We start from the raw sequence: 18651 nt of genomic DNA on the forward strand, positions 1-18651 counted from the left end.
GTGATTATCTAATCTTTTGATATGTTCAATGAACCTGGTATGCCCAGACTGACTTTTAAAAAAAAATTGCAAGTATAAGTTCCTTTGTTTGAATGACTATCAGATAAACTTGCAATTGAAGACTTACACATTATACTCAAAGAGAGTCCAGTAGCACCTTTAAGACTAACCAATTTTATTTTATTGTAGCATAAGCTTTCGAGAATCAAGTTCTCTTCATCAGATGAAGAGAACTTGATTCTCGAAAGCTTATGCTACAATAAAATAAAATTGGTTAGTCTTAAAGGTGCTACTGGACTCTCTTTGATTTTGCTACTACAGACTAACACGGCTAACTCCTCTGGATCTATGACACATTATACTGGCAGCTGGAAAAGGCTATTTTTGACATAGGATTAATTTGACATCAATGAATGCTCCAGCTATTAATGACTAGCTCTTGTTTTCAGCATATGACTTTTGTAAGACAGAAAAAAAGTTTTGAAACTTTTGACAGAGGCTCTGCAAGTTGTATTGTCGAAGGCTTTCACGGCCGGAGAACAATGGTTGTTGTGGGTTTTCCGGGCTGTATTGCCGTGGTCTTGGCATTGTAGTTCCTGACGTTTCGCCAGCAGCTGTGGCTGGCATCTTCAGAGGTGTAGCACCAAAAGACCTTGGTTCTTGTGTCCCTGCAGCGTAGGAGAAAGGTTAAAGAACAGAGTAGATGTGCTTTCTTGTTCCGAAGTGTTTCCAATCTCCGGGTCCGTTGGAATGTTTCCTCCCCGTAGAGATGTTCGATGTATTGTCGAAGGCTTTCACGGCCGGAGAACGATGATTGTTGTGGGTTTTCTGGGCTGTATTGCCGTGGTCTTGGCATTGTAGTTCCTGACGTTTCGCCAGCAGCTGTGGCTGGCATCTTCAGAGGTGTAGCACCAAAAGTCTTTTGGTGCTACACCTCTGAAGATGCCAGCCACAGCTGCTGGCGAAACGTCAGGAACTACAATGCCAAGACCACGGCAATACAGCCCGGAAAACCCACAACAACCATCGCTCTGCAAGTTCTCTAGAAAGTTCTTTGAGCACTCTTGGGTGCACAGTGCACCATCTGCCCCAGGGGATTTGTATTCATCCAGGGCAGCCAGGTGCCTCTCCACACCCTCCCTGTCAATGTCAACTAGCCCCCCAGGTATCCTGTTGTGTCTACTACCATCTCTAGACGGGCTCAAGTTCTTCAGGGAGAAAACAGGCAAAAAAGTCATTAAGCCTGTCTGTTTTTTCTCTGTCCTCCATCAGAGTTTCTCCTTCCAATCCCAACAGCAGTCCAGTTGCCTCTTTTACCTTGTGTTTGCTTCTCACATATCTGTAGAAGTTTTTCTTATTGTAGCGAGCCCCCCTGGCCAGACCCAGCTCATATTGAGCTTTGGCTTCTCTGACGGCTGATCTGCAGTACCTAGTAACCCTCATATATTCCTCTTTAGAGGTCTGTCCTTCTCTCCATTTCCTGAACATTTCCTTTTTCTCCCTTAGCTTATTCTGGAGCTCTCTGTTCATCCGCATCGGTTTCTTGGAGCCCTTACCATGTTTTCATCTTGCTGGAATAGTGAGGGCTTGAGCTTCCAAAAGCTCATCTTTGAGAACAGCCCACCCTTCACTCACTCCTTTCCCTTCCAGCACACTCCCCCACGGAATGACTCTCATCAAGCCTCTGAGTTGACCCTACGAAAATCTAACCTATGAGTCTGGCTACGAACTTCCTCGGCCCTCCACAGCAACTGGAATTCAAGGAGGACATGGTCACTTCCTCCTAAGGTCCTCACCACTATCACCCCATCTACCAGTTCTTCCCTGTTGGTTAATATTAAGTCTAGTGTGGCCAAGCCCCTTGTAGCTTCCTCCACCATTTGAAAAAGGAAGTTATCGGCCAGGCAGGTCAGGAAGTTGCGTGAGTCTTGTCGTTTTGCTGAGCTTGTCTCCAGCACACATCGGGGAAGTTGAAGTCACCCATAATTATAAGGTTCTGATGTCTGGATACTCTACCAATCTGTTCAAGGAGAGCAGCATCCATTTCCTCTCCCTGGTCAGGCGGTCTGTAGCAGACTCCCAACAACAATACCCTTTGTCCTTCCTCCCCTTATTTCCACCCATATACTTTCCACCGGGCTATCAACCTCATTCTCCAGAACTTGCTGACAATCAAGCCCTCTCCACACATACAATGCCACTCTGCCTCCTCTTCTACCCTTTCGGTTTTTCTTGAACAACTTGTACTCGTCCACTACCACATTCCAGTCACGGGAATCATCCCACCAAGTTTCAGTAATTCCTACTATATCGTATCTGTTTGCAAGAGAAGCTCAAGTTCGTCCTTCTTATTACCCATACTTCGGGCACTGGTATATAGGCACTTGTAGCCTTGTACCTTTGTTTGATCTGTCCTACTCAGGTGGGCCCCCGCTGTTAGCACTTCTTCATTGAAATCACCCTTCCCCTTGCAGCATCAGTTTAAAGCTCACCTGATGAAGCTCTCCAGGTTCTTTCCAAACATTTTCTTCCCTGACCTTGAGAGGTAAAGCCCATCATGTGCTAGAAGGCCTTCTCTAAGGAAACTTATCTTGTGGTCCCAGAACCCAAAGCGCTCCTGCCGGCACCATCACTTCAGCCAACGATTCACCTTGAGTGTAGTCTGCTCCCTTTGCATTCCTCTTCCTTTGACAGGAAGGATAGAAGAGAATACCCACTGTGCCCCCACTGTCTTCAACTACCTTCCAAGAGCTTCATAGTCCTCTTTAATTCTTGCAATGGTATTCACGGCTGTGTCATTAGTTCCCACGTGAACCAGCACAAATGGGTACTGATCAGTCAGTCTGATCAGTTTCAGCAGTCGGTTGGTAATATCCTGAAATCTGGCTCCCGGCAAGCAGCACATCTCTTGGAGTAGGGGATCTGGCCTGGACACATGATGTTCCATACCCCTGAGCAGAGAGTCCCCGATGACCACCACCTTCCGTTTTCTTCCACTTCCGTGTGACCACATGCCCTCTTCACTCCCTCCTTCAGGTTTTTGTGGTTCTCCTTCCACTCTTGTCTCAAAATGATTCTTGAGCTCCAGTGGACCAGAGCATCACCTTAGTCCACGTCTTCCAGTTTGTACTGCAGAACTGAGAGGAGGCTCAGAAGGGAGATTGACTCTTCCTTCTTCTCTGGGACTTATTTCTTCATTTTTGTGCAGAGCCCCCAGTCTCTTCTCAATAAAATCCTCCCCTTCCTTGATTTCCTGAAGGGTGATGATCATCTCCTCTAGGCTCTGAATCTTCTCCCTGACCAGCTTACACTTCTGACAAGTGAAGTCCATCTTCTCTTCCAGAAGGAAAACAAACATGGCACACTCTATGCAGGTGACTGGAAAGTGTTGTTCCCTCAGCAGCAGGGACAACTGGGAAGTCCTGCACCTACTCCCCAGTATCGTTGCCTAAGCAAGGAGGAGGGCCTCTGAGTCTTGCACCTCCTACCCTGCCTGCCTTCAAGTTTGGCACTAGCATGGAGGGGAAAGCATCAATGCCTCAGCAGCTGAGAGGGCTGGTGCATTCAGTGCCTCCTCCCTGTCCCTGCCAATAAGAGTTATGTGTTCCCCTAATAAGGCAACTGTAGAAAACAAGGAGAGGGGGTAATAAAGAAGACTGCTCATTCCATTAGCCTAATTTCTGTCAAATTTTACCAAGGGTAATTGTTTAAGCAGATGTTAGACCATGGAACCAAGAGACCTCCTCACTGCTTCTACCCCTATGAGCCCTTGCCTTAGCATAATAACCCCAGACCATGTGTGTACTGGCCGGCCACTGATTATTAATACTCCCTGGAAGGATGCATTTCTCTTACAGATATTTTGGCCTAAACCAAATAGTGAACATGAAGTCTCAAGGATTGGACATTTTGTTACATGTTTTTTCTTGAGGCTCTGTTATATCTTCCTGGTCATAGTATCCTACAGGTGATGTTCACTGAAAACTAAAGTAGTAGCTCTGGCTTTTGAATGATGAAGATGGTGATGGTGTAGGATTTTTAAAGCTTCAGGTAAAATAATTTCTAGAAGAATGTCATCATTTGCTGAAAAATTAATGTATATATATCTTTTTGTGGTAAGAACTGATAAGGATACCATGGCGATCTGTAATCCAATCGTCTACAATTGTATGTATTTTTCATGGCTGAGAGTAGAGTGAGAACAGCAGTGTCTATTAGGCTGCCTCTTCTGCCAATGCCCTGTATCTTTCTCACCGTGTTCCTCCTGCACAGCATTCCCACTGCCAATGTCCTCTGCCGAGATAGTCTTAGCCAGTGCGGCAGCCCAACCACCCACAGTCCCACCCACACACACCCCTCAGCAGAAAGAAAAAGAGGAGGCTCCCACCCCACCCTGTCCAGGACTCAGGCATCCAGCCTGGTAGTGGCCACTTGTGTCTGCTCCATCTGGGGCTGAGGCAGCCAGCTTTGGGCAATGGCTCCCATCCACCTCACACAGGGTGAGTGCAGTCCCTTGCTTGCCCCCAGCAGGGAGTCCTGGCAAGGGTGGCAGTGATTCCGTGGGCCTGTAGACTTTCCCCCAGGGCCTCAGAATCATTAAGATTGCCCCTATTCTCTGGCAGAGAATTTTGTTTTGCAACCATATGTTGAACTTTGCTGTAGCTTTTTTGGCTGTGCGCATCAACAAACCTGACCCCATCTCTTCCTCCCCAGATCCTCCCTAATGTCATTCCTGGTCCTAAGTGATTCCTCTCCTGTGGCCACTGGCCTAATGGTGTTTCCTGGCCCCCTGGCTCAGGAGTCATGAATGTATGAAACATTTAATATATGAGCCATTTAAATGTATGAACCATTGAGAGGAGAGTCATGTCTATATTTATGCATGATATGTTCTGATTATATTAATTTTTTCACATTGTACATTATTAGATGATAAGTACAGTTGTGTGAACCATTGAACATTTGAATTCAATCTAATTTGAATCTATAATGCCCTCAGTACTATAGAACAGCTTTAATCATGCACAGTGAGTATTGATGGTCAGTGTATTTGGTCAGATTTGGGGGCAGGGGGAACAGACCCTCTAGGACAGAGCAATTACTAAGGGAAAAAATGCAGCTTCCAGTGAACCAGTGGTGGAGCTGCTGGGTCAATGGAATTCTAATTTGATTGTACCTAGGCAGGGGCCTGGAGTCCTCACTCTACTGACCTGTTCCAATAATTGGAATTTGGTCGATGTTGACCTTTGGTTATCAAAGACAACCATTCCAAGAATGATTTGGCATTAATAAAACACCCTTTCAATAAATGTTTCCAGGTGCTGAATACAGTTTTCTAAGTTGAGCTGACATGAACAGATGTTTCCAGTTCCAACATGGCTCCTTATGTGAGCTCTTTCTTGGAGCACCTTTTAAGGTGTATGTTGAGCTGCAAGATAAACAAACTCCAGAAGGCCTTCAGAGGCATCTGTTGCAAATAGTTTTCTGCTGTAGGAGTGTAATTACTAACAGTAGTAGTTAAAAACGAAGAACAATGTATGTATTATTTATTTAGTGCTTTCCCTGAATGTTCAAAGTGGGTCACACAGAGTTCTCAGCCATTCTTAAGCTATTGATATGAAGAATTGCAGCGACAGAAATAAATAAGTGGGAAATTCTTTGTACAGACCAAACCTGTCCCTATAGGATACCATAAGGACGTGAATGGATCAATTTTTCATTTCACTCTGTTTTTTCATTTCACTCTGGGGGACCCAGCGCTTACTTTCCCAGTGCTCCTATGATTGTCTTTGTGTGTACAGCCCTGTGCCAGTGCAATGACATCATTTCTGGAAAGTGACGTAATCGCACAAGGCCGAAGACCGCTCACTTGCTTTGCAGTGGGCCAATTGGGACCCCAAACAGGTCTGTTTGGGGCCCCAGTTGGCCCACTGCAAAGCACAGGGGTGCTTTCAGGGTGGCACGATGTCAGTGCAACAATGTCAGTGACATTGTTGCACCAGCCCCAGGAGGGCACCCAGGAGGCCCACTCCTCACCTCCCCCCCCCCCCTGCGCCAGCCAGTTAAGTAGTCGCAGGGGATGAAAGGTGGGAGCAGGGGATCCCCCATCCCCACAGGGGGAATAGGATCCCTACTTGGTACCTATCTACTTGTTTCTTTCTGAAATCACTTCCTTATGAACACAGAGAGCTAATCCTGGATTTTCTTCACTTCATTGGAGCCAATTGGCTGGGCACCATTTCCCTCACCTCACACGGGTCTTGGGTGGGCTGAGTGCCACTTCTCTTGCCTCACTTCAGACAGGCCACTGCCTTCCTTCCCTTCCCTTGTATGGGGCTTGGGGTGTACTGATCCCAATTTTACATAAGAGGGAATATGACTGAGAGATAGGTGACTAGCTCAAGGACACAAATAAGTTGTGGCTAACACCTTGAAATCCAATGCATGTATTCTAGGCATTTCGTCCCAGTGTACAGAATGCTTCTGTCTTTTTCCACGTAGGTTATTTACCCTGGGTTCAACATGGTGCTGGGAGGTAGGGGTTTTTTTCCCGCTTCCCCACAAGTCATGGTGTACTTGTGCACCTCCTGGGTTTCCCCTGGCTTTTCTCCTGTCTTTCTACATCTGCTTTGCTGTGAAGTTTTGAGAAAGTGTGGATGCCTGCCATGTAGGTGGGAAGGTTTGGATTTTCCTGGTTCTACTCACATGGCAGCCGTTTTCCCTGACCCCCCCACGACTGCCATTTCCCCCACTGCCACCGGTAGGAGGCTTTTTGTTTTTTAATCAGCGATTGAATATCGTTATAACGGTGCAACAACCTGAGTATCAATTTCCCTGAATCCTTATCATTCATGTAAAAAGTAAATCTAACCCCTTTCATTTAAGAAATATAAGAAGATACTCATATCTCTGCAATGAAAGGGCTAGCGACTTGATTTTTTAAAATGAAAGCTGGCAATTCAAAGAAACGAATACATAGATTATTATAACTATATTCAAGTGCTGATTTTTTAAAAATGGAAATGCTCTGGTGGCATCTCAGGAGGGTAGCTGCTGTTGGGGGACTTCAGCAGAGAAATTATGGGGAAACCTGGGCTGTTCCCACACGGCTTACCTGAACCCGGAACGCTGCGCAGCATGCCGAAAAAAAATTGGAAGATTGCGTTTTCTCTCACGAGTTTTGTGCGATGTTGCGCAACATCGCGTAAAACGAGAGAAAACGCGATCTTCCGCATTTTTTCGGCATGCTGCGCAGCGTTCCGGGTTCAGATAAGCCGTGTGGGAACGACCCTGCATCTGGAAGTCCTGTTGCTGCTGTACTGTATTGGCAGCCACAGCAGCAGTAGGAAAACCACAGAAGCCTGTCCCTGTGTGGAAAACTCCTCTGTTCTGCACTGTCCAAAAGCATTAAAAGTAGTAACCTCAGAGGCAGAATCAGAAAGTGTTGCTGTGTATGACTGTGGTCCATGTACAGCAAAATACCATTGGTATGTTTTACCAGCATTATTGACTTTAACTTCCTGAAGGTGACATCAAAGACTCTAGTACTTAGTAGTGGAGGGTTAAATTATTGAAGACATTCTGGTCTGGATATAAAAATGCCTGTCCTGGCACTTGTGTCAATGAAACATTTCTACACTAATCCAAGATGGGGAAAAAATCTTTTTCTCTTACAATATTTTGCACTAATAAATGTTACATGGCATTTTATTGTTGACTTGTCTTGCAATGAGGCAGGTTCTATTAAGGACTGGTACAGAGTTGTATGTTTTAAGAAGCTCTTTTCCTTCTTGTGAAGTGGACAGTGCATATTTTTCTCTTGCCCTTTGGTCACACAATCAAACCACCTTTGTGGTGTGTCAAAGGTACACCTTGAAAAAGCCAAAAGAAAAGAGGATTACTAAACTGAAGTATGCAACATTGTTTTCATCTCACTTATTTTTCATTTTAAACATTTTAAACCTACCTAAAAAGCATGATAGCCTGTAAAAGCAAAATGAAAAGAAAACAGCAACGAAACAGCAGCATGAACTGTAAAGACAGCCTAAATATAACCGGATAAAAATGTTCCTACATAAAATCCACTTTTTAACATGTTTCTGGCCAACGCAATGAAAATATAAATGTCAAATAAGGTAAATATGTAAACAAGGAAACATGGTAAAACAAATAGAATAGGTTAAAAATCACCACCTTCAAAATCAAGCCATAAATGCTGAGGAGCATTTTTGGGGGCATGCTATTGTTTATGGCTGTCATAGCACGACTATTGACTTCCTTGGTGAGAAGTAATATACCCAGTAATCCTCAGCACAGTTTTGGGACTGATTTCAAAGATTTTTAAATGGGTTTTGTGTTGTAAAGAATCTACCCGACCCAGATGAGTGCTCACGTACAGCACCATCCTTAGCTGAGCTGCATCTTTCTAAGCCCACTGACTTCAATGGACAGGGGTAACTCTGCTTAGGCTGGCACTGATAGCCTTTTAAAAATGCAAGCTGTCATTTCCTTACATTAATGCCTTGCCAATTCTGTTTCTTAAAAAAATATACACCCCCCTTCTATGCTAAAAATGATTTCCCCTCTACATTGAGGCTCTCCATCCCCACCCTGTTATACACATACAGTTATAAAACTTCTCTTACAGGATTGTGGCTAGCGTCGACATAGCAAAGATCTGATCCTCTGTGGCTGTTGTAATTGTCCATGACATTGTAGTTCTTACTAGAATTCCCTAGAAAATTTGTTGCTATTATGAATCAGAAAGATGTTCTCTGGATAATGGGACAGGTTGCCTTTTCGTAAAAGCTGAAATGTAGCACAGGCAAAAAAAAGTCTTTATAACCACAGATACACACGTTTAATCTGCTTGTGGTAGCCTAGGCAGGGTATTGTCTGATTGTGAATCAGTGCTTTGAATTGTTAACAGTTCTTTCATATATCTTTTTTACCAGTGGGCTGTTTGATAGACAGTTTGTGATTCCTTAAATCTGGTACAAAACTTGGCTATGCTGTTTTGTGTTTTTAATCAAATGGCACGTATTAGTTATTTTTCTTTAATAACATCTGTGCTCTGGTGCAGGCTTAACAGTGCTCACAGTTCTCAAAATGCAGTCCTGAGCACAGTTAAACCTCCCAAGTCCACTCAAGTCATTGGGCGTAACAGTAGGGTTGCCAGCTCCAGGTTGGGGAGTTCCTGGGAATGTGTGGAGTGGAGCCTGGGGAGAGTCCATCCTCCAAAGCAGCCATTTTCTTCTGGGTAACATATCTCTGTTGGTCTAGCCACCATCTGGAGATTGGCAACTGTACTTGGCAGAGTGTAACTTTTCTTAGAATTGGTTAGAGACTTGAGGGCATGCAGTGGTTAGGGACTTACGTGCCTTTAACTTTTCCTCTTACTGATCCTCCTTCTTTTCAAAAGGGGTAGCATAACATTTGCATCAGCGCTAACCATGGTTAGCCACACCTTGCAAACCTTCTTGAAATCCTAAACTGTGATTGTGAGGACAATCCTGGTTAGCTTTAACCAAGGCCGGCACAATACGAAAATTAACCAAGGCCAGCACCATGCAGACATCATTACAATCAACCATTGAAAGGATAAAGATGTGTGTGGGATAGAGCACTGGTAAGGGAGAGGAAACCACACAGAGCAGATTCCCACGGTTAGGAAACTGAGAATGAAATTTCTGCATACTGTATAGTTCAGAAACTTCACCTTTTCCAGGATTCCTCCTTCGAGAGCCTCCACTTTGCAGCTCTGTCCTTTCCAACCTTTAATGTGTAATCTCCTTCTTGTCCTTTTCAAAAAGTTCCTCATTGTTATTGCATTTTTACTTATATTTATATCTATTATATATCTATTATATTTATATCTATTATTACTTATATTTGTATTATATTTAACTATATTTTTAAAAGTCATTTTCTAAATTTAGCAATGAAAGGTTAAGAAGCTGAAAAGGAAGGGGAAGGAAAAGATGAGTCTACAAAAGCAGACAGAGCCGTGGGGGGAACCCCTTGGATCTATCAAAATAAATAGAGCAGAAATCTTCTTGCTAGCCTTTGTGTTGCTATTATTAGAACAAACACGCTTGAGTGAACTAAGCCATTCTACCTTCAAGCATCCATACATAGCTCAACTACAGCATTTGTTTTAAAAGGGGGGGGGAATGGAGAGAATAGAGGCTTTGACTTATGGACATAAACAATCAACAATGATTAAATTGATTTGAAATGTTTGTTTTTTTTAAAAACCGCTTTTCTGTGTTTCTCATGCCTCAGAATGGCACGTAATTGTTAGTGATCCACATAAGAGATATAAATCAGTCCCTGCAGTGCCTGTCTTCACATGGCACACCATTCCTGGGCACTGGCTTATCAAGTGTAAATTGGGTACTCCCCCCCCCACACACACACACCACTCCTGTGGGACTTCTCTTAGGCCTGTAGTATCAGGGATCATCATAACTGTCCATGCACAGAGAGATTATGGCCCTTTTGTACAAATGATGCTTTCATATGAAATAACTGTACCGCATGAGCACCTGCACGCTGGAAGCAGCACTCAAAGAAACATTTTATTATACACCAATGCCAACTCAGCACTTAAGGGAATTTTGCTGAGTATGGTTAATATTCTGTGATTTCTGTGATAAATATATGTCTGTGGCTGAAGTTTATTTTATCATTTCAATATTTCATACTAGAATACTGCATTGTGGGTGTTGTCTAGCAATGATTGGTTTATCTATTCTGATGTTACCCCATCCCTAGCTACCACTAATATCTCTGTTCTGAAAGCCAGAGTAACATAATGGATAGAGTGGCAAACTAGGACCAAGGAAACCCAGTTCAAATCCCACTCTGTCATAAAGCTTGCTTGGTGACCTTGGCCTAGTCCCCCTCCCTCCACTAAGCCTAACTCTCAGGTGTGTTGTGAGATAGTGGAGGGTTGTTGGAAGAGGAGCAGAATAAAATTGCAAGAGTCGTGTATTCTGATGGCACGGAGGACCCGAGCTAGGGAGCTGGATATTCAATTAACTTGGCAGTTGAATGCCAGTCCTCACACCTTAAATGCATCAATGCCCATGCTCAGAGTGGATTAATGTAACATAGCTCAGTTAGTATAGGTCACAATCAGTAAATCATAAGACTGGAATGGTCTAGTTACATATATTCTCTGAAAAGCAATCAAATAGGTTTTTCAGTAGAATGTGAATTTTCTTTAGAAAGCCTTTATCAGATAACGAATAATTTCATGAAAATAGCCCCAAATGCTGAGGTTAGTTATACCACACACTAGAAGGAAAGGCAAAACTTATCACGAAGCCTTTAATTTTTGTGTCCTTGGCCCAGAGAATGCTGCCCTTCTCCACATGCTCCTGCCCCCTCCGTACAGTAGATGGCCCTAGGAGCTTCAGTGAGTTTCAAGGTTAACACATGGACCCCAACTGTCTAAGCACTGGTTTTCTTAAGGAAGGATGAAGGTTTATGCGCATCAGTTAGGGTAAATGTGAGAAACCTTAGTGAATGATGCATTCAAGGATATTTGAAGCAACCCTCCATTTCACAAGGTCACAGAACTTGTTTTCAGTGGTGCAACTTCTGTTGTATTTTGATAGCTTTTATTATTAGGTTGCAATTTATATTAATCTTTGAACTAACATGGTGTTGTAAAAAATATTCTAATTAAGGCTCCAACCATATTCTATCATGATAATAGACATTATTTTCTCTTCAATTCCACAGCCGTCTCAAACCTGGATGCAGAGAGTAAACTGAGTGTGTACTACCGTGCACCTTGGCATCAGCAAAGAAGCATTTTTCTTCCTTCCACCAGACCAGCTTGTGTAGAGGAGTTGCATCGTCACGCCAAGCAGAACTTGCGAGCATTGAGGAGAGGTAAGCAATTACTATATGACTGATAAAACAGACTCACATCCCAGTGGTCCAGTGAAGACTGGGAGCCAAACTACAAGTGATGCCTGACACTAGTTGGACACTTGTCAGCTTCCCTCAAGTTTTGATGGGAAATGTAGGCCTCCTGGTCTTGCAGCTTGGCTCTCCAACTGCTGTCCAATAGACATTCCGCCAAGCTGCCCACATTTCCCATCAAAACTTGAGGGAAGCTGACAAGTGTCCAACTAGTGTCAGGCGTCACTTGTAGTTTGACTGTAAGTTCTTCAGACAGAACAGAACAACCTCTCACAAATACTTTTCATTTGGGGAAGCACAGGGACAATCACCCAAGATCACTTTATCATTCCAGAAATGTCCACTAGATCAAGTGAGCCAGTCTACGTTCATTATGAGTCTGGAATGAGTCACTGTGCCTGGCTGTCCTAGATCCAAGAAATCCAATCCAGAAAGAGGAAGCAGGGCAGACAGTGAAGAGTTAAGGGTTATTTGTGTATAGAAAGAGAATCCCGTACCTATACACAAGTGTACATCTTGTTTCCCTCTATTTGCTCTGGAATGACCCTCTTAGCAATCTGCAGCTTACAATGACAAATTAGCAGGGAGGGTTAAAATTTACCATCATTTACATGATGCACACGGATGCAGAACTGAGTTCATAACACTTAAAAACATGAAAAAGAATGCTCTTGCGAAGTGAGTGCTGTCATTTCCACTTTAAAATCCGTGTCCTCCCAGTACAAGGTTGCCAGCTTTTCATCTGTCCCATGTAGCTGTGCAGATTGATGTGCAGAGTCCTCTCCAGGATACAATGTTTCACTCCAGAATGGGAAAATGTTTACCTGACGACTTCCACAAATCACTGTGTGTAGAACAGCAGCCTTAGATAAAGGCCACTTTGGTGCTAAAGTTATTTGCATACATTCACAATTAGTCCATGGGCCAGACCTAAGGTTGCCTGTTCCTGGTTGGGAAATTCTTGGAGATTTGGAGACTAGAGCCTGGGGAGGGAAGGGTTTGGGGAGGGAAGGGACCTCAGCAGGATATGCTGCATAGAGTCCACATTCCAAAGCAATCATTTTCTCCAGGAGAACAGATCTCTGTTGCCTGGAGATCAACTATAATTCCAGATCTTCAGCTACCATGTGGAGTTTGGCAGCCCTACAGACCAGATGTTTAATATATACTTTAGATGACTATCTGGATTAGGTAAAGCATCATATTCCAACAAAACTTTATAAAAATGTGGAGGAAATTGACCTTTTCTTGATATATGGCTTCTATCACAAAAACAGTAAAAAAAATCTTAAGTTACTGATCAGAACAGGTTATTGCATCAAAATGTAATACATAGATATACAGCTTTCAGGATAACATAAAGAAGGTTTGCCACCTTACCTGTGCCAATCTGCCAATAGGCTGCTTCTCATTTATGGAAAGCTCGTCTGAAAAGGAAAATGTATTTTTGTGGAGAACTGCCTTCATATGGAAGCCATGTATGTGATGGGTGGGAGGACAAATACTCCTCCTCTGCCCCATACTCCAAAGGAAAAGCTCTACTTTTTTTTTTACCAGAGATCTGGGATCCAGCAGAGGAGCTGCTCCAAAAATAGCAGGCAGGATCAGAGCCATCATGAGTCATATATGGAGATGAACGTCTTGTATAAATAGAAGTCTACATCTGAGTTAACACAGATCAGGGCAATTAACACTGAATGCAAAAAAAGCTCCTCCCCCCCCCTGCCATTTTAAAGTAATTAATTTTTAAATGCCTGGTTATTAGGAGGTCATTTGGGTCACTAAGTGGTGCATTTTTAAAATTTCAGGTCCAATCTGTCGCATGTGACGGAGATCCTAGAGTCTTGCTTAGATTTACACATATACATGTGCTACTGCAGCACTTTTGTCCCAAACCCGGAAAGAAGGGTTTCTGCCTCATAAATAAAGAAGCTCACAGGCATTTACAACATATGAAGCTGCCTCATACAAAGTTAGGCCCTTGGTCCATTGTGCTGAAAATTGTATGCTCTGACTTGCATCTCTTTGGGGTCCCAGATGGAGAAAGATGTTTCCGAGCACCTGCTTCCTGAGATGCTTAAACTAGGCATGCCCCAACAATTTAGCCAGGGATCTATTAGTTGCAAAGCAAGTGCTATTACGGCCAGGGAAGTGGGGTTCCTTCATTTCCTCTTGGTTATATTTCCCTCCAACCCTCACCAACCATTTGGAAATTGGTGAATCTCTGATCATATACAAAGTACTGGCAAATGGATGAATGGGAGGTGGATAGGTGAGGACACCTTTTGACACAGATTCGTTCTTAACCGAAGAAAGATCTTTATTGGGCTACATTATAATGTAAACCACAGAGATCATACAATATATAAGACATACCACACTAAGGCTAGCAGCTAACTTTGAAAAGGAAAATAAATTACTAATGTCTAGCTACATCACATGAGAGTTACCTTAACATCCTTCAGGATGGGTGTACATCTCTTTGGCGAGTCAGGGAATAGAGACAAACCTCCTGTAGCTCACCCCCCTTCTAGTCCTCAGATGAACAACACAACAAAAAAGATTGCAGAATCTTTTAAACCCTTCCTCAGAGTGGTGGATTTCCCTTTCCCTCCTTCTGCGTTAGGATCAGCTTCCTCAGACTCTATAGTCAGGCCAAACCCTAGTCACTATTGCTCAAGGAGCCCAGATTTTATGATGGCACTGAAAGGCTAGAAAAACATCTATTTCTCCATCACAGGATGACAGTTTCAACAAATGGCAATGCCAGGCCCCTTTTATGGCTCTTCTTCCTGAGAAGACAATATCTTTCCCTGGGCCTGAGTCAGAAGGTACATTAAAAGGCTAATAACACCTAAAGGCCTGTTGGGTATCCCTTTAGTATAACAGGTGCTCTGTCACTGAGGGCCAAGCTACACATGACGAATGACACTTGAACAGCAAGTGTATTTCTCCCTGTTCACTTGCCCTCCACTCAATCCACTTGCCGTTCAAGTGTCATTCGTCATGTGTAGCTTGGCCCTGAGCTACAGCCTCTCCAGGCAAGTGACAGGGAAAGAAGTATCAACCCATGTAAGGCTGTTCTTTTGAAGGTGGCTCGCCTCTGCTTAGTTTGGAATTTGTGCCAAAACACAGCCCTTAAACACAGCAAATAGAAATAAAAACAAGTGCCTCTGAGCATGTGCAGATTGCAATTACCACTGTTTAACTTCAGTTTTCTTGCAGTTTCCACCCCACATGCACACTTGAATTTAGAAGCAGTAGGTACACTCTCTAGGGAGGAACGGCTAAAACTGGAGAAGCTCCAACACCTCTCAGTTTAACAATCAATACCAGGATCTCTCCCCAGTGAAAACTGCACCCTCAGACCAGGAACCCCTTACTCTATGCTTTCCTTCAAATTTTCAACGGCTGATTTTCTGCAGGCCTTTGGGCAACCCTATTTCCAGGGTTAAGCCTAGGCCTTTGAAACAGATTCTGAGATTTAGATCCTCAGTTGCCATACAGGTTCCTGCTTTGAGGAATGCTGTGGCTGGCAGCTCTCTCCACCTTTAACAGTACCTGTCGTCCCCCCTCACACACACACACATTGTACTTGTGGGCCCAGCTTCTACCATCACCTCCCTTAGGACAGGGTGAATGAAGAGGTGAGGATTTGGTCCTATACACTGCTTGCAGTAAGCCACAATTTCAGTAATGAGCTTTACCAATGAGCATCCACACCTACTGGTATTCTGCTTAGTCTTGATCTTCAGGTGCGGAGCTTCTCCTGGTGGCCACAGCAGGATGAGACCTACTCAGATTTGCAGTGTCTCATGAGGAGATAGGAAATATAGGATTAGCAAATTCCTTTTCAGCAGCAGAATGACCTGGGCTGTTATCTGGAACAGGAACTGTAGGTAGAACTCAGCAACAAGAGCTGCAGTTTGGTCAGCAGTTCACAGAACTAGGTAGGATGGGTGTCCAGACAGAGACAGGTGTGAGAGAGAAAGAGAATGTGGGCAGGTACACAATTGCTACGTTTTTGCCCTTAAGTAGTCACCTGTCTAGCATGCCCTCTCCCAAATATTAGCACCTGGATGAATCCTGGAGCTGGTTTTATGTACATGCTGCATAAGCTAGGGCACCAGATTATGAGGGGGTCTATAAATTTAAAAAATCACTAAATTACCATTTTTGGCAATAGTTTGGGGCCTCAACATGTCTTAATACAGCCCTCCTTGGCTCTGGTATGATGGACACACATTCTTGATCCTGTTAATGGGACGTTGTTATCAATTACTGATTAACTGAATCATCAATTACTGACTAATATTTTCATGATCTTCCTTGGGGGTGAGAGACATGGCCTCCCTTATGGTGGGCTTAAAATTCCAGAGTATGAAAACAACCCTTGAATGTGTATTGTTGGTTTTGTGCATCTTTGGGGAAGGATGGAAGGAAATTTGCTCATGGAGTGCATCTTTCTCACCTCCTCAGGAACAGGATTTGGAGGGCATTTCAGGCTGCTTTGGAAGGGAGAAGCCAAGAAAGTCACACTCCACAAACAGAAAAACTCTAGGAGGTCTTAGCCATTGTTTTCTATTGGAACTAGTATAGGCAAGTAGAAACTGCATTAGATATTGACTCCATTTGATAGGATCCATCTATAGATCTAATATTTGAGGCTTCCTTTTCATGTAGTAGTGTTACATACACTATCGGCTCTTTTACAGCACAGTTGAAATTAGATAATAACTGTCCAGAATGACCTACTTTTATAAATGCTATAAATAATATGCTAAATAAATCTTTGGCATGTGCTAGCTGCAAATTGTCAGTGAGTCTGGCAAAGAGCCATAAAAAGGAAATGCAGCTATAGTAGTGACATTAGCGGAACCTTTTTTTGCGTTGCTGGTCCCCATTATAGTGCTGAGATGTATAATCTTCTTCTGCCATCTTGTGGCCAGGAGACAATTACTGGTGCAAATAGCAAGGAAGCCGTTTTAAAGTCAGACTAGGAGGAACCAGTTTCTTTCAGTTGAATTCGTTGTTATTAGCTATATAAATAATTAATAGAACTTTGCAGATATAGTTTTACTGCACCCTGAATATGAGCACTTCAACTGAAATAAAAATGAAGTCTTCTCCTTCCTGCCTTTCCCTTACAAAGTAATTTGCTGCATCTCAAGATTCAAAATTACAATACCTTATTGTAATTTTGCCTTGCAGAGTCTTTTGTTCTCAGTGGACAACTAAGTGGAAGCTGAATTTATGGGGAGAGGGAACCAAATTTCTAGTGGTTCATCATTCTGGCAGTTCTGCAAATTAATTGGAGTCAAGTGCAAAGTGAAAAAAGAGCACAGGGGAAGTCTATGTTGTTACTTAAGATTACATATTTCAAAAGGGGGAAAAAAATTAAACACCTTTTCATTTGTATACTGAGAAATGCTTTTGTGTAGTGGCTAAAATCCTAAGGGACAAACTTTCAGCCTCACACACTCCTCCGCTTGAAGCCAGCTGGGTGACCTTGGGTCAAGTCATGGCTTCTTGGAGTTCTCTCAGCCCCACCTATTTCACAAGGTGATTGTCACGAGGATAATAACAACACACTTTGTAAACTGCTCTGAGTGGGCGTTAAGTTGACCTGAAGGGTGATATATAAATCAAATTGTTGTTGTTATCATGACCATACATCCCTACCCAGTGCATAGTGTGGTATATAAAACAATGGTCTACCTCACAGCACTGTTGTAAGGATGGAAACACCATCATATACGAACTATCCTTAGACAAAGTTTAATTCATGCCAAATGTTTGCAGAAGACCATAATAATGTGTTTTTCATGAACTGACTATTGACTGAACTTTGGGCTTTTGTGTCAATTATTTTTAAATGCAGCTGTCTGAAAGATTTTCTTTTGATAAACAGAGCAACGGAATCGGGACAGAGAACAGAGAGTGCTGGGCCCAGTTTCAGTGGTGGCTCCCCCATTTCCTGCAGTCCACAATCAGAAAAGCAAAGAGACAAAGGACCGTCACTCGCTAAAGGTAAGTTTTCTTTTTCCCCCAAACTGTTTCTGATCTGCTACCCACAGCATCAAAATTGCAGCTCCTGGTCCATAGACAGTGTCTCTGCTTTTAATAGCTAAGTGACAGGGACAAGTGGAGTGCCTGGTAATGATAAATCTTTCTCATGAAGGCATTAAAGGCACACATCCTGATTACCATGTAATTACCATGACGTAGGGTCTATTTTGGCCTTTTTTCATTATGTTTCTTATCTATCCATGTGAGTTTTATTTATATAACCTTTACTCATCTCATTAAAAAAATTAACCATGGACAAATAATGCTTACCTACATTATTATTTTAACTGAGACAGCTGTGAGCCAAACTGAAGAAGCCTCATTGATTCATTCTATCTTGGGCCATGTTTACACTATTGTCTGTGAATAGAGGATGTTGTTGCAAACCTAGACCCATGTTTAGCGCTATTTTCAGCTATATTCTGAAGAAACCAAGGGTTATTTGTAATGTAAATTATCTATAAGGTCCTAAAGTTTGCACATTGTCTCTTCATCCCTCCATGTACAATGCGGAGATTGAAGGTTTCCTGATTGTAACTAATATGCATTGGGCAAAATGATAAGACAGAATTCTCTTACCTACAAATAAAGATTTCAAAGTGAGATCAATCTGTGATTTCAAATTTGGGTTTGTAGACAAGACAA

General features: G+C 43.0%; 1 protein-coding gene across 1 annotated transcript in view; it reads left to right on the forward strand.

The window, feature by feature from the left end:
• NHS (NHS actin remodeling regulator) overlaps nucleotides 1-18651 on the forward strand; it is a 320070-nt gene that overhangs the window by 274873 nt on the left and 26546 nt on the right. Inside the window, exons 2-3 of the mRNA XM_054973235.1 lie at nucleotides 11752-11904; nucleotides 17849-17967. Coding sequence (XP_054829210.1) covers nucleotides 11752-11904; nucleotides 17849-17967 — 272 coding nt within the window. The remainder of the gene's footprint in view (nucleotides 1-11751; nucleotides 11905-17848; nucleotides 17968-18651) is intronic.

The sequence above is a fragment of the Eublepharis macularius genome, chromosome 3 (assembly GCF_028583425.1).
Source record: "Eublepharis macularius isolate TG4126 chromosome 3, MPM_Emac_v1.0, whole genome shotgun sequence".
Lineage (NCBI taxonomy): Eukaryota > Metazoa > Chordata > Lepidosauria > Squamata > Eublepharidae > Eublepharis > Eublepharis macularius.